General features: G+C 33.6%; 2 protein-coding genes and 1 pseudogene across 2 annotated transcripts; 1 reads left to right on the top strand and 2 right to left on the bottom strand.

Annotated features, from left to right (window-relative positions):
- Positions 1–4,220: 4,220 nt before the first annotated feature.
- Positions 4,221–6,803, top strand: LOC106764794 (protochlorophyllide reductase, chloroplastic). Its single transcript, XM_014649195.2, has 5 exons — positions 4,221–4,386; positions 4,489–4,587; positions 5,303–5,834; positions 5,923–6,281; positions 6,375–6,803. Exons 1-5 carry the CDS (start codon positions 4,333–4,335, stop codon positions 6,528–6,530), a joined length of 1,200 nt encoding a protein of 399 aa, XP_014504681.1. The 5' UTR covers positions 4,221–4,332; the 3' UTR covers positions 6,531–6,803.
- Positions 6,804–7,127: 324 nt separating this feature from the next.
- On the bottom strand, positions 7,128–10,467 carry LOC106764793 (lanC-like protein GCR2). The gene is made up of 6 exons (XM_014649194.2): positions 10,229–10,467; positions 9,914–10,092; positions 9,115–9,226; positions 8,896–9,012; positions 8,491–8,805; positions 7,128–7,699 (listed from the first exon to the last, which is right to left on the bottom strand). The coding sequence occupies exons 1-6, from the start codon at positions 10,382–10,384 to the stop codon at positions 7,361–7,363; spliced, it is 1,218 nt and encodes a 405-aa protein (XP_014504680.1). The 5' UTR covers positions 10,385–10,467; the 3' UTR covers positions 7,128–7,360.
- A 417-nt stretch (positions 10,468–10,884) lies between these two features.
- Positions 10,885–11,699, bottom strand: LOC106763557 (annotated as a pseudogene).
- Between the last annotated feature and the right edge of the window lie 5,217 nt (positions 11,700–16,916).

The following is a 16,916-nucleotide window of genomic DNA, read 5'->3' as shown; positions in this document are numbered from 1 at the left end:
TAACTTTTCATGAATAATTGTAACTCTTCAAGAATCTGAAAATTGTCTCTAATACTCTTAAATTCCAACAATCCTCCGCCATTTGAGAGTATTGTATAATTACGTAACACAAAAATCAAATTAATAATTGCAATCTTACACATAAATGAAAGTGTACATAGACTTGAACTTTCACTTAGTAGAATACACATTTCAGAAGTTCGTATTTTATTGGTGTCGCAACGATTGAACCAACATAATACATAATGGATTCTTGAAAATACTCTACATATAAGATAAATTACATATTTTTGTCATACTTGACACAATAGGGCCATGCGTCCATATCTATTCATAAGTGCAACAAAGTCATGCCCCCTTGACTTCTTGAAGCGGCCAAACTTCGCACTTACATAAGTTGATTTCTCAGGTAAACATGTTCCTGTGACTAAACATAAATTCAAGAAATCAATTAAGAATTAGTCAACCTCCTAAACATCACAGATCTAAAGCACTCTTGAAATAATTATTTGTGTTTTCAATCATCAAATAAGAGATTTAATCTTATTGACCTTAAGACTCAATGTCATATTAAGCGTTAAGTTAAGATTCCCTTACTTGTGATTAATTGTGGGCTCCATTCGTATTCCAATTGTCATTTTGGAAATGGAATCTTTAGCCAATGTCTTAGTAAATCCATCAGCCAAATTAAACTTTGTTCATACGAAATCTACTATAATAATTCCATCTTTGATGAGTCCTTGGACATAACTATGTCTCACACCAATATGTCTTGATTTGCCATTGTATACTTGACTATAAGCCTATGCCAATGTTGCAGCATTGTCACAATTTTTTGCTATTAGTGATATTGGTTTTAGTAACAATGGTATTTCGAACATGAGATTCCTCAACCATTCGGCTTCCTTTCCTGCTGAGGCTAGAGCTATAAACTCTAAAGCCATAGTGGAATCTATAATGCAAGTTTNTTTCTTGGACGACCAAGAAATTGCACCTCCCCCAAGGAGGAAAATCCAACCACTAGTTGAAGAGTGATCTTCTGCATTTGTAATCGAACTTGCATCAGAATATCCTTCCAAAACTGAAGGATGACCACTATATGTTAATCCATAAGTAATAGTTTTCTTTAAATACTTAAGTACTCGACGTACTGCTTGCCAATGTGATAGACTAGGGTTACTAGTATATCTACTCAATTTGCTTACTGCAAAAGCAATATCTGGCCTTATACTTGTCATTGCATACATCAAACATTCTATTATCCTTACATATTCCAGTTGTGAAACTGCTTTATCACCATTAGGTAATATCTTTAAACTAGGGTCCATAGGAGTTGAAACAAGAGAGCATTCATAATTGTTGAATTTCTTAAGTACTTTCTCAATGTAATGAGATTGAGACAAAATAAATTTTTCATTATCTCTCTTAATCTTTATACCTAGTATAACATCTGCTACCCCCATATCCTTCATAGAGAAATAAGGTGATAAAAATGTTTTGGTCAAATTAACTTGATCAAATTATTAAAATTACTAACCAAGAATTTCTTTATTAATGCATCTTTAGAAATGTATTTGCTTTCATGTTGATCCCAAAGTTCTTTTGCAGAACCCACATATTGATATATGTCAAATAAAGAATCAAACATACCGTTCAGAATGTAACCACGACAGACATAATCATCATTCTCCCATTTGTTCCTTCTCCGTTGTTTCTCCAATGTCTCGGTTTCGCTTTCTTTGGGTTGGGGAGAACTTAGAACATATGCCACGTTTAGAGCCGAGAGAAGGAAATGCATCTTCTTTTGCCATCGTTGGAAACCAAACGCCTTCAAACTTGTCTAACTTGTGGAAGTTTGCAGACATCTCACAAATTGTTGTCATCTTAGAGAATATATTGCTTTTAGACTGTTGGAACAATTTTTCAATAACTTAGGGAAACAAGATGAACAACAATGTAGACTTGATATATTCTTCTAGGCATGAATACACACTTTCCTAAAAGCAATATTCTGTCTCTTATAAGAGTGGAGGGGATCACGAAATCTGCTTTTGAGATACAAAGAAGAACAACAACGATGATACTCACTCTTAGTATTATCGTTAAATAAGAATATGATTCTCAAGAATTGATTTGTGTGTTAAGAGAATGACTGAATAAATTTCAGTAGAGCACAGGATCCCTTTATATAAATGTTGATCAGGCATCAATCCAAGAGATACCAGATTCTGATTAGTTACATTTCTTCATGAAATATTGTAAGTTTTCATGAATAACAACTCTTCATGAATAATTGTAATTCTTCATGAATGGTAACTCTTCATGAATGCTTGTAACTTTTCATGAATGATAACTCCTCATTAATAATTGTAACTCTTCATGAATGGTAACTTTTCATGAATAATTGTAACTCTTCATGAATGGTAACTCTTCATGAATGATTGTAACTTTTCATGAATGGTAACTCTTCATTAATAATTGTAACTCTTCATGAATAATTGTAACTCTTCATGAATAATTGTAACTCTTCAATAATTTGAAAATTGTCTCTAATACTCTTAAATTCCAACAGCCCGTACTTCACCAAGGCTCGACCGGTCGGTAGGTCAACACACCCGATCAACCCCCATTATTCCTTTTATGTGATTATCATCTTGCTTATCCTTCTTCACTTGACCGACCATCTTCTTATACTACATAAGCCCCCCAAGCCCCAAGCATTGACATAAGCGAAGGGGTTTAAGTGTCAGTAAGGAAACCGCACATGACTTGTTGGTGTTGGACGCGCTTAATCATGAGGGTTGTAGTTAGAGAGTCTAGATTTCCTGGCCTTATGATCAGCTTTACATGAAGGGTTAAAAGATTGATCTGCCTATCACTCAGTGTTGGATTCGAAGAGGCGTTTGTTTTCTGTCCTTGGATTTCATCACAATGAACGGCCACGATGAGTCCATGAAACCATTTTTTACGACTATAAATAAGTGAAGGACTCCTCTTCATTTACGCTGTTTTTTTTACTCTATGAATCTTCTTACCGATCTTCTTCTATTTAATTGAAATTTAACTATAGAAAGAACATATAAATTTATAAATTTAGTTATTTTGAATATACAAATTAATCAATTAAAACTCTGCATTGTAGGAAATTGTAGGCAAGAGTCATCAATTCTTGCTTTTGTACATGCTATTACGTCCTGCGCCATATCCTAACATCCTAATTTTCCGGAACACATTAAATCAAATTTGGAAATTTTTTTGGGGTATACAATCACCCCACTTCTATTATGGACATAATTTTCTGCAAACTTTTGATTGGGTGCAGAAAGAAAATTTACAAGTCCCGGGAGGCAAATTCTTCTTGCATCCATGTTTTCCACCTGCACCCCTATACTTTTCAAATACCCATATTACCCTTCTGAAAATAAATTTAGACAATGAGTGTCTTTTCAAATACCCATAGTACCCTTCTGGAAATAAATTTAGACCATGAGTGTTTGAAATTGTTGCGATGGTGGTTCGTGGGTCATGATGTGTTTATGTATTGCTGCATTTGATGACTTCCTCCTTTGTGTTTAAGTTCCGGATTGTATCAGAGTTCTCCAATTACATAATTTTTGAAACTTTAAACTTTTCTATTTTAGAATATATAATTCAAAATATAGATATTATCCAAAATATAAATATATTAATGAATGTTTAATTTGGTATGCTATCATGTGGTAAACTTGGTAAGCTCAATATTGATTGTGGCAATTGGGTTATGAACCAAAAAACAGTGATTGAGTTAGGATAACAAAACACAAGGATCATTCCCTGAGCTACAACATTAACATTTGCAAAGACACATATTTGGACCATGGAGCTTCTTCAAACCTTCTAGTTTCTTCATTTGTGACAGAAAAAAATTACCAACACCCATACCCCATAAAGAAAGCTACAAAAAAAAGTACTCAATTCCTTCAGATTCTATCTACAGTGACCTACCACCACTCCTTCGGTCACTTTCAGCACTGATATTTACACTCCGTAGGCCATAACTACTAGTGGCTCCTATTTCCAACGGATCAAAATATCCCTTCTTTAGAAATCCAAAACTCCACACTCCATTGGTTGTTTCCAAATGACGTGGCACATGCACATGCTGCAAATTATCTTATCCACTCATATCATCACAATTTCACAAACATCACTTCATATATATATATATATATATTCATTTTCAGCTCAAACATGAACCACACATTCCATTACCCCAGTGTAACACCACTTCTACTTACTTGACTACGTTGTAAAACCCAAAATCCAGTTTCTAATCCTTTTCTTTTTCTCGCAATGGCTCTCCAAGCTGCTTCTCTTGTTCCTGCTTCTTTCTCTCTTCCTAAAGAGGTTTGCTTTAATTTCTCACCAGGATACTGTTGCTTTTTCTTATTCATTTTGTTTTGTGCTTTTTCCTTACAGATAATTGGATCATGTCATTTGTGTTTGCAGGGAAAGATTGGTGTGTCTCTCAAGGACTCCACACTGTTCGGTCTTTCATTGTCAGAACCTATCAAGGCTGACTTCAGCTCCTCTGCATTGAGGTGCAAGGTAGTTCAGTTAATGCTTTGCCATCTTCTTCTCAATTCTCCATTAACTTGTTTCTTACTAATCTCTCAGTAGTGGTATATCACGAATGATTTTATTTTTTAGCAAATTATACTAGCATTTAGGTTGCTCACCACACCCAATGAAATCTTACTAATTCCTTGTTTCTGGGAGTACATGTTTTCTGTGGGTAATTGAGTGTCAATGTCAATGAAGTTTATTTTGAAGAATGTAAGAGTTAGTCTATGGATAAAAAATGAGATATGGGAGAGAAATTTAAGAAAATCTCAGAGCATGACAGTATAATTTGGTCCTTTTTTTTTTTGAAATCCATGTTTTAAGATTTCTCATGTGAAATGACCAAAACAACATCTTTATCTCCGTCCATATATAAGTGTTACATTCTTTTATACTATTGTTTAAATAAACAAGGATGATAAAGTTAATGTTATAAAATTGTTACACCCTTTTATCTATTTATTAGCTTTTATTGTTTTGTGTAAAAAGATTATAACGACACTTGCTATTGGATAGTATATTCCACTTTGAAACTGAATACTTTTTGAAACACACGAATTAGAATGCTTTAGCCTCTGATATGTCATTATACTTGTTTGAAATTGGTTTTTATTTGTATACTATAAGAGATTTTGCTCACAAACAAAATACTAAATCCACCCACCTTCCTAAAGAAAAAAAGTTTCCCTCTTTGTATCAGAGGGAATCCCAGCGAAAAATTGGTGCTGTGAGGGCGGAGACAGTGGCTACAGCCTCTCCAGCAGTCACCAAGTCTGCACCAGAAGGCAAGAAAACATTGAGGAAAGGTAGTGTTGTGATAACTGGGGCTTCCTCTGGATTAGGCCTGGCCACTGCTAAGGCTTTGGCTGAGACAGGAAAATGGCATATAATAATGGCCTGCAGGGATTACCTCAAAGCTGCAAGAGCTGCAAAATCTGCTGGCATAGCTAAGGAAAATTACACCATCATGCATTTGGACCTTGCCTCTCTTGACAGTGTCCGACAATTTGTTGATAACTTCAAAAGATCAGAAAGGCCACTAGATGTGTTGGTTTGCAATGCTGCAGTTTACTTGCCAACTGCAAAGGAACCTACATACACTGCTGAAGGCTTTGAACTTAGTGTTGGAACAAACCATCTAGGACATTTCCTCCTTGCACGCCTGTTGCTTGAGGACTTGCAAAAATCTGATTACCCATCAAAGCGCTTGATCATTGTTGGTTCAATCACTGGTCAGTTTGTCAGATGTTTATTGAGAATTCTAGTTCTTATCACACTTTATTTGGTTGCATTTTTATGCTGATTGTGTTGATTCAACAGGGAACACCAACACATTGGCTGGTAATGTACCTCCCAAGGCAAACCTTGGTGACTTGAGGGGACTTCAGGGTGGTTTGAATGGGCTGAACAGTTCAGCCATGATTGATGGTGGAGACTTTGATGGTGCCAAAGCATACAAGGACAGCAAAGTCTGTAATATGCTCACAATGCAGGAATTCCACAGACGATACCACGAGGAAACTGGAATCACTTTCTCATCGCTCTACCCTGGTTGCATTGCCACAACCGGTTTGTTCAGAGAGCACATTCCTTTGTTCAGAACTCTATTCCCTCCATTCCAGAAGTACATAACCAAAGGCTTTGTCTCAGAAGATGAAGCAGGAAAGAGACTTGCTCAGGTAGCAATGACCCTCTAAGGTCATAATGATAACAAGAGCATGAAGTTTTCGAGTGTCTTTATATCTTATTTGTTATTGTTATCTTTTACACAGGTTGTGAGTGATCCAAGTCTTACAAAATCTGGTGTTTACTGGAGCTGGAATAAAACATCTGCTTCATTTGAGAACCAGTTATCACAGGAGGCAAGTGATGCTGAGAAGGCTCGTAGGGTGTGGGATATTAGTGAGAAGCTCGTTGGTTTGGCCTAAGTGGGAGCTTCCAAAATCCATTTTCTATAGACCTTTCACTTCTATGGAGGAAAATGATGTCTCAAAAGAGTGGATAGATATATCCTACCATTTCGAATGCCTTGATGTTGTTTTGTTAGAGCTAGGTACTTCTTTGCTTTGATGTAGGGTGTTGATTGTGAATCAAGACTCAATAAAATCATTCATCCGTGAGGGTGTGACCATCTTGCTCAAAACCTCTGAAATAACTGTGCATAGTAACTAAAAATTATAGTATTGGGTGTTATCTTTCAAGTCTTTCGTTAATTGTCATTTATAAGTGAGCTGCAGAAAATATGGCATAATTAAGATCTTGATCCATATAAAGAGCACCTGCGCATGCAACATGCAAGGAAAACCAAGAGAGGCTATCCTTAGAGCTTCTTCATCTGAAGTAGCAAGCAAGTTAACTAGTTGAATACAAATATTAAAAAGAAAAAAAAAAAAGATGTTTCTTCATCTGTCGTTATTTAAAAAGCCATTCTTGGTTTTCTTTTTTCTTTTTTTTTTCCTTTTTTTTCTTTTTGTTTTTATCTTCACTTCATGCTTGAGGCACAATTTCTGTAAAAAAGATAATTATTTGTTAAATTCTCCTAAGAATTATTAAAAAAAAATAGTTAACCAAGATATATCCTAACCATACCTTTCTTTGAAAGTTGGAACCATGCATGATGCATAACTGCTTACTCTCCCACTATCCCATACATATCATATAACATAACAGAGCCACAACTACAAAGTTGCAGTTTCTTCTCATATTTCCAATATTCTTAGGATGGATATGTGTAATTTTAATATACATCATCAGTGAGTCAAAGTTCATAGCCTGGGAACTTGGCCATTTGTGGATCAACCATGTCTAGAAAAGTATATGCCATTCCTCCAAGACCTTCAAATAAGGAATGGGGGCGATCTCCTCCATGCATCTTTCCTTCTGAGATCAGTTTCTGTGCCCTATCAAGTAGGAAACAAGCAAATGCTTTGGCCCTGTACAAATACTTCTCATTTCCTGTCAACCTGTAAAGAGAAAGGAAGACATAGGTGTTCCCACTAATGCCATGACAGATCCCAACTCGCTTAAGCAGACCCCTCTTCCATACTACTTCCCCTGAATCTACAGCTGCTTGCAAAAATTCCTTGTCCCCAAAAACCTGATTTTTATGGCAAAGATTATAGCATGAGATGTGAACATGTATCTAGCAACTAGGCTCAACAATTATTAACATGACTTCGGCAATTTAAAATATAAGAAAACAAAAAGTGAAACTTAGTTTCTTGTTTGTAAAGGAGTTTGACAAGTGAAAGGAATATGATTTCTGCTGAACTCAAAACTGAATTACCCTTAAGAGTACTAGGAACATATTCTTCTTAATACAATTTTTTGCATCTGTTAAAACTTACTTAAATCTACAAAATTATTAAAGAGATTCATTAAATAAACGTAAGACCCACACAATTTTATGATTTCCAACAAATTTCAAACAATGGTAGAGTTTGTTACAGAGTACGTTCCTAACATTTCCCTTACTTTAAATACCAACTGAGATGCATATACCATTTTCAGCTTCAGTGCCACCATGTTCACTAGTATTATTAGTATTAGTAGTTATTTTCAAAGGAAACGGTAAAGAACTAGCCCATTGTAACCAGATTCATGCGAAGTATATAATTCATGAGTTCCCTTCATGCCTGTGTGAAACACTTTCTCAAGGGAACAAATCACGTCATATGCTTAAATGATGCAAAACATACAACCACTAGCTTCCTTTCAGAGATGACAAATCATATCTCACATGAATGAACACACTAAAATGATGCAAAATTTATGACCTGTAGTTTCCTTTCAGAGATGAAAAATCATGTCACATGAATGAACACACTACATCTGATAATACTCTGCAGTCAGTACGCATTTGAATTTGGCAAATAAGGAAAATATTACCTCAGCTGCCTTTACAAGGGTAAGAGTGACTCCAGGAGCACCATGGCACCAATGCACAAGACGGTCGTTTTCACTTCCTTCACTGGAGGGATAATTGCCACTAGGGAAACGATTGTTAATCATGTAACGTAGGGTACCCTTGACTTCTTCCACCTCATCTGGCTTAAGTTCCATGTCCATCAAAACATGCATAATTCCTGCAAGTCCATGTGCAGCACCCCAGTATTTCTTTCCATGCCATTCATACATCAGAGGACATCTTCCCTTGTGTCCTAATTGTCTGCCAGCCGTGATAACTTCATCCACTACTGATCTCTATTGAAGTTAAAAACCCATCTCGTCAAAATAAATTGCAGAATATAAAAATGCCATGAGACTCATCATGAAGCACATACGCCTTATTACCATGTGGGTAGTAGGTATTGTGTTGTTACCAATATGCTTGTTTAAGAATGAACAAGCCCATAGGTAACCTGTTCTGCCATACAATAGCTCATCCGGCGAATCACGAGGTATTACAATCTGTTCTAAGCAAAGGCACATATGTGAAAAGGGGTTAAACAACTTGATTCCATGTATAAATAGGAATTATCACAGGGATCAGAAATAAAGACAACAAAATACCTCTTTGAATTGTCTCAGGTAATAGTCAAGTAGCCTTTCATCACCAGTATGCTTAGCTACAACAGCACCAAGAGCACAAATACCAGCACGCCCACAAAGAAATGTCACACGGCTGCAACTCATACATTAGAACTTAGAAAGTTAAACCACGATTATCTCATTTCCCACATTGGATTGAAGCCAGCATTATTAACAGCAGATGGAAGCATATAACAAAAACTAAACATCCAACATAAAAATATGGCAGATGATATTTGTGGATTATGGTAGAAACATTGTAATGATAATGTACACTGAAATACACAATTCATTTCTATGAACTGTTACAGAATTTTTCGGTGTCAACCAGAAAAAATCATAGCATGTACTGTAAAAGCCAACAAACTCACCACATATACCAATTTATTAATACATAACAGCATAAAAACTCTTTTACAGTGTAAGTGGGAAGACTATTTTCTCGAACAACAAACAAGAAACATAAAATTTTACCAAAAGGTATTCCACATTAAACTATAACTGTTTAGTTTCAGGTTTTTCCAAACATAATTTACTATACTGATTCAAGTAAACCGAGGGATAAACACAAGTGGAAATCTCCGGATTACAGAACAAGACAGGCAACAGTATAGTGTGCTTCAAACAACGCTATTGTGCTCCAATCTAACCATCAAAAGCAAGCAATCCTTAAAACCTAAAACAGAAACGCTATATTTAAACATATTAAAGTTTAAACCAACCCTTTATAGTGGCTAAGCCATAACTAATAATGTCCTTAGACGCACGAAAGAGAGAATACCCAGAATCTGCTGAAGCAGAATGACAAGCCTCAACAATCTCAGAGCACAAGTTAAGATCATTCCCATCTTTGGTTACTTGGTAGGCCTTGAAAAGCAGGTATGCTGTTCCAAGAGCCCCCGTGTAAAGTGTATAGTCCTTCACACGCTTCCCACGTGATCCCCATGTCTCCCTCACCACCTGAACTACAAGTACAAAACACTTACGGACCGACCCAACAAAGGAACATCGCTAAAGCTGCTAACTTGAGCCTACCCAAAATCAAAGAGAGCTAATCGGAAGAAACCCACAAATTCAAAATGAAGTTTTTGAGTACCGATTGTTTCGAGTGAAATGCAGACTCTTGGAACTTTGCAGCTAGGGTTTGGTAAGGGAGAGAGAGAAGAGCAGTGAGAGAGTCCGTCAATGGAATTTGGTCAGCTGTCTCTGCCACAAAGGGAGGCATCTCGTTTGGAAAGAACCGATCGGCCATCTCCGGCTAAGGCAGTAGAATTCGCCGGAAAACGGTATAAAACTGTCTTTTCAATTAAATATTTCGTGTTAAACAAAAGTGATTTACATTAAAATGAGTAAAAAATAATGTTAACAAATTATAAAGAGGGGAATATTTTGGAATAAATTAAAGTCTTTTTATTCAATATTTGTGTTAAATAGGTTCTTTTGCAATTCAATATTCAATTGAGTTTTTATTTATGTAAAATTAAATTAATCAAGTTTTTAATGTTAAATTTTATAAACGGCCTTAAAATTTTTGCTTGGTAACTAGGTGAGATGTCATTTTTTACAGACGTAGCATACAGATATTAATAGGTGGACTTAATAATTTGTCAAATAAACCAAAATACTTCAAAAATTTCCAATCCATGGTCATCCCAAGAGTAAATCAACACAGCCATGACATTAGACAAAATCTAAAATATGTTTTAGGCCAAAATCAATATACCAAGCTACGAACCATAACAACACAAGTTAACCAAAATAATCAAACACAAATGAATTAGTCCCAGTTGATAAAAACATTCACATAATAAAGTAGAAATCAAATATACAACTCAAAATACAAAACCCTATCCTTGCTCCTCCCAAATTTAAAAACGTCTTCATCACTCAAATCAAAATCAAATCCCTGTAACACGCGGCACTCAAGTAAACCCATAATCAATGACACCACAGAGGCGTCGAATTGAGGCCACGAAACACACAGGCTCACTCTCACGTTCATCACCTGGCACCGTGCGAGAATGGCAACGCCCAGCCCGTCAACAACCCTTAAGAAGGATAATACTCCAAATCTGGCAGGAGCTTCTCTCCGCCGCTTCTCTTTCTCTCAGCGGCAGTGTCCAGCTTAAACACCACGGCCACATCAGAGGATAGCTTGTCGCCGAAGTTGCGAGGGAGTCCAGGATGAGGACGGAGTCGGGACGGATGCGACCGTCGAAGAGGGCCTTGGCGACAGCGTAGGCACGGGAACCGGGGACTGGGAACGGGATGGCGGCAAGGAGGGCGGAAGGGGAAAGGGCAAGAATTTGGGCGACATAATTGGGGAGAGAGAAGGAGAGTTCACAGAGGAGGAGTGAGGCGCCAGGGGAGGCAGTACGGTGGCAGTGGAAGAAGGCGACAAAGGGAGGGGAGAGGGCGACGATGAGGAGGGAGGGTTTGAGGGGTTGAGGTTGTTGGGTATAGGGGAAGATGAGGAAAGGTGAAGGAAGGGGTGGCGATGGAGTTGTGAAGATGTTTAGGTCTTCTTCCAAGAACCTTGAAGTAGTCAAATGTGTGATTTTTATGTGTCACGTTTGTCAAAGCATACACAGATTATTAAGTCCACCTATTAACATCTGCGTGTGCCACGTCTGTAAAAAATGACACCTCACCTAGTCACCAGACAAGAGTTTTAACACCGTTTGCAAAATTTAACGGTAAGGACTTGATTAATTCAATTTTTCATAAAGAGAGACTCAATTGAGTCATTTGAAAATACAGGGACCTATTTGACGTAAATCTGTATAAATAGGGACTACTGAACCTATTAAACCTAAAGTAAAAGCAGTTATAGTAAAAGTAATAAAATTGGTTATGTTTTTGTACTTATTCCTTAGGTTTGAGTTTTACTTATTTTTAAAAGGTTTAATGTATGGATATGTTGGTTCGAAATTTCAAATAGATTTTTTTTTTATCTCAACTAGGTTCTTTTTTGTAAAATTAAAGTAATTATAGGTTTATCGTTAAATTGCACAAACGATCGTTTAAGTTTGGATTATATGTAATAGTCAGTATTTACAGTAATCATACTCTGACATTAAAAACAAGTTTTGTATTAAAATTTTTGAATGTACAGATGTGAAATCAGTTTCAAGGAAGGGAAAAATGGGAAAAATTTAAAAATTTAAGTGCAGGCCCGTTTAATTGAGAAATGCAAATGAGATTGGGGAAAAAAATTGGGGGTCTATAATATTAGGGTTCGTGTGAGGGATAAAATCGTGTTCTTTCTTCAATTCGAAGCGCGAGGGTTCATGGGTGAAGAACATCAAGTTGGAAGAGCGAGGGTGCATGTGCAGGTTTGTGGAAGAAGTTGAAGCACAAGGTGAGGTGTGGGTCCTTGTGTCGTTGGAAGCGCAAGACTGAAGCACGTGGTGATTGGAGGTTAATCTGAAGGAAGGTCAGTCTTTGTGCTTTATGGTCTTTGTTTTTATAGTTGGGAAACTAAAATATTCGGTGGTAGTCCCCCATTGATGTATGGTTTGGTGTGCATTGTTGATTGCATTTCAGTGGTACCCATGTATGTTTAAAGTTATTTGATTCTGTTTGAGTACGTTTTGTTATTGTTTTATTATATATATATATATTTTTATATATATATATATATATATATATATATATATATATATATATATATATTATCGTCATATGTTTGCATAATAGGTGTGTAAATTTATTTATATTGTCTTATGCGTAATGGACAAAACTATTGACTGTGTTTTTCACCATGGAAAAAAGTTTATTAATGATGGTACCCTAAAGTTTGAAGTTTGTTCTTTGAACTTGACATTTGGAGTTATTTTTTAGTTATCTTTGCATTCAAAATTTATAAAACAAAACTCGTTTTTAATGTCACGTGTGTTTAATGTATACATTGACCATGACAAGTAATCCAAAGTTAAACGACTTGTCCAATTTGACGTTAATCCTATAATTATTTCTATTTTACAAAAACAAGATCCAATTGAGAAAAAAAAAATAAAAGACCTATTTAATATTCTGTACCAAAATAAAAACTTAACTAGACATTAAACTTTTTTTTTTCCTCCTCTCCTCTTCTGCAACGCTTCTCCAACGTCATCCTTTCTCTTCTTTTTTTTTTCTTTTTAACCTACCTTCATACGTCTTGTCATTAAATGCACTATTAAAATTGTTCAACTAAAATTAAAAACTTTTAAATATTATACTTGAATTTTCTCTCTTTCATTATTCTAGTTAGTTATTAAAGAAAAGTAACAATATTTATTATTATTATAAATTTTAAGAAATATGAAAAAGTATAGCTAAAAATAAAACGATTTATCTTAAAGAGATAATACTATACTGGTCAACAGTGTATGTCGGTTTAATTTGAGATAATATAACTAAATAAAAAACAAAATGAATTTAGGATAATATAATTAAAAAAATCTTTTAACTTTGGTCAATTTGTTTTAGTATATAACAAAGGAACTAAAAGGTAGAAAAAGATAACAAATTATAATTATAATATTGATTTATATTATGTAGTATGATTACATTTTTAGTTAAGAATATATTCTCATATTTATATTATTTATGAAAACTATGTGTCGTTTTTAATTAAATTAATTATACATTTGTTAGTTTCTATATGTAAATATTATTGTTGATATAAGAAGTTTTATATTAAAGAGATGAATTTGGAAGACTCAAAATGAGAGAAAAATTACAGAAAGAAAAGTGAGAGTGAAGGTGTTTGACTAAAATAATACAAGAATTGAGAAAAAAAATTTATAAAAATTTGTAAACAATTTGATAACATAAGAAATTTATAAAAATTTGTAAACAATTTTTATATAAAAAAATCCTGCAAAATAAACAAAAAATTGTCAAATATTTAATATGAAAAATAATGTTTAATATGATAGCTGGGTGATCCAATAACCATATAATAAAAAGTAGAAATAAACTTAGTTAATAACCAATTTCATTATACTAAACTTTAATATCATTATGATAAACATTCGTGTAATACTTTGGGATGATTTTGGTTTTAGTCTCTCTTTCAAACTAAGGTACAATTTAGTCCTTTAACTTTAGAAAACTCTGGTTTTAATCTTTTTTACCAATTTTTTTTTAACTTTATTTATTGTTTCAAACATGTTTCATTATAGCATTTGGATTGTTTACACTGTTTCACACATTTTTGCTTTAATGTTAACAACAAATAAAGTTAAAAAAATTTGGTAAAAAGGACTAAAACCAGAGTTTTCTAAAATTGAAGGACTAAATTGTACCTTATAGTTTGAAAGAGGAACTAAAATCAAAATCACCCCAAAGTATAGGGACTAAAAACATATTTAACCCTAAAATAAACTATTAAGCCAAAAAAATGTTAACTTCCTTTATATGTGAAGAGATGATGTTAAGGTAAGATTTATTAAGTGATGACCAATTTGATATACTTTTAACAAAAGGGGTCTAATTGACAAAATTTAACAAAACTGAGAAAAAAAATAAGTTATTAAGTTTTTTTAAAAGATTCTATAGTATTTTTTATTATTATATAAAGTGGTGTATACTTTTAAAAATATTTAGTGTAATTCCTTAGTATTAATGTTATTTTACGCATTTTATTTCTGCAATTAAATAATAAACATGTAAAAAAAATATAATTATATAGTCTTCTTTTAAATGATATTAACACTGATTTAGTATTAAGTCAATCTTATAAATATAAGGATTAAAATATTATTTTAATCTTTTTAAAAAAATTTCTATGTAGTAAAAAGATTAGCTAGAGGGATGTGACTGATGTCACGTAACTATGAAAGGTTCGTTGGTGCTAATATTTGTAACAAGATTTTCTTCACAAGATGTGGTTGATTTCATAGATTTGTGAAATGCTCTGGTATTAGAATTTTGCCAACAAGGATATAGATAATCTCACACAGTGATGAAAGGCAAGTTATAGCACATTTCACTCATTTCCAATCTCATTTAAATATATTTTTTTAACCAAATTAATAGAATTATGAATATAAAAGAGGTAGATAATTGTATTAGTTTTCAAATAAGAACCAACTTAATAAAATTAATCTAGATATAAATGTTGTAATTGGTTTTATATGATTATTTTTTTTAAGATATAAGAATTGAGAGTTACGAATTAAGTGAATTTTATTGAATATTGATATTTTAGAAATTTTGAAAAAAATTGATGTAATCGAAATAAATTGGTTACGTATGAACATGCGAGAATATATATATATATATATATATATATATATATATATATATATATATATATATATAAAATTAAATATTGAATAAGAAGTGAATTTTTAACTTAGACTAGATTTTTAAGTCATTAGTACAAAATTTATTTTTTATAGTAATTTTTTATGTCGAAAATTTATTAGGTATAAAACGTGATACCATGGTAATATTGTAAATATAAGAAACTTTTTTACATCGGTTGTATTAAAAAGAAAAAATTTCTTTTAACAACATTTTTTTAACAATTTTTTGATAATACATACGTGATAGTTTGTGATTGGTCTGTTTTAAATACTTTTTTAAAAATAAATTTAAATAGACCAATAAAGTGATGACATGTATTCCGTTGTCAAAAAAATTGTCAAGAAGTGTTGTCAAAATATCATCATCCTATGTGTAAAAAGTGGCATGATAACTTTTTATACCGATTGTAATCAAAATAGGTATAAAAGAAATATTTTTCTATACCCGTTAAATCTAGAATCAGAATAATATTAGCCTTTAATGATAGGATAATGATACTTTGACACCCAAATTTGACAAACTTTTGACACGAGACACATGTCATAATCTAATTGGTCCATGTGTTTTAGGTTTTAAAAAATTGAAAATGAGGTGGATAATGAAGGCTGCAGGGGTTTTGAGACGTGAGATTGATTTGGATTCATTTCAAAAAAAGAACTTCATTTGTGCTAGAGCCTTCTTTAGAATCGTCCTCCCTTCCACCCACCGACAAGCTTCCATCTCCCCACAAGGGTCGACGGTGTTGAAGGTGTTTTAAGGTTTCCGAAGTGTCACCGTTAACCGGAACTGCTACGCGTTTTCGTTTCGCTGTTTGGAGCGAACTTACCCGGAAACCGCCATTAAAGGTGTTTTTTTTTAAGCTTTTTTCTGTTTGTTTCAGTAAAGCATTGTTTTGGTTCGGTGGGTTTTAGTTTTTTTTAAAAATTTTGGGCATTTAGGGTTTGTTTTGTTATTTGGTTGTTTCTTATGTTATGGTTAATTGTGGTTTGAATTTTTGTTGAATATTTTCGTGTTTATGTTGTTTTTTGGTGTAAAGTTTGAATTTTTTTGGTTAGTGATTATAGTTGGGTTATTTTGACTTAGGTTTTCTATTATGTTTTGTTTGACTTATGAAAAACACACCTTTATTTTCACCAAGGATGCTCTACCATTCATAAAACATGCATCCTAAGTCAAAGAATGAACTTCAAAAATAAGAAATGCAGATTCAGTACAACACCATAGTTCAAATAAGTGGGGAGTTTAGTTATGGTTTCTGCACATGAAGGTAGACTTTGGTCCTGAGTACATGTTTCCTATTAAAAAAATTAATAATCATGTTCATACACCTTTGTTGTGAAAAATGATGAATAAATATTGGATTGATGGTGGATTTTCGTTCTACCATGTTGACATACATGTATATGAAGCTTTTGATGGATTGGATTGTGAAATGGGATGGAAAATAAGGGAGTTTCAACTTACTTTTTATCAAATACGAAAAT

The sequence above is a fragment of the Vigna radiata genome, chromosome 6, assembly GCF_000741045.1.
Source record: "Vigna radiata var. radiata cultivar VC1973A chromosome 6, Vradiata_ver6, whole genome shotgun sequence".
Taxonomy (NCBI): domain Eukaryota; kingdom Viridiplantae; phylum Streptophyta; class Magnoliopsida; order Fabales; family Fabaceae; genus Vigna; species Vigna radiata.
Note: the sequence above shows the minus strand (reverse complement) of the source record. Positions and strands in the feature narration are given on the sequence as shown.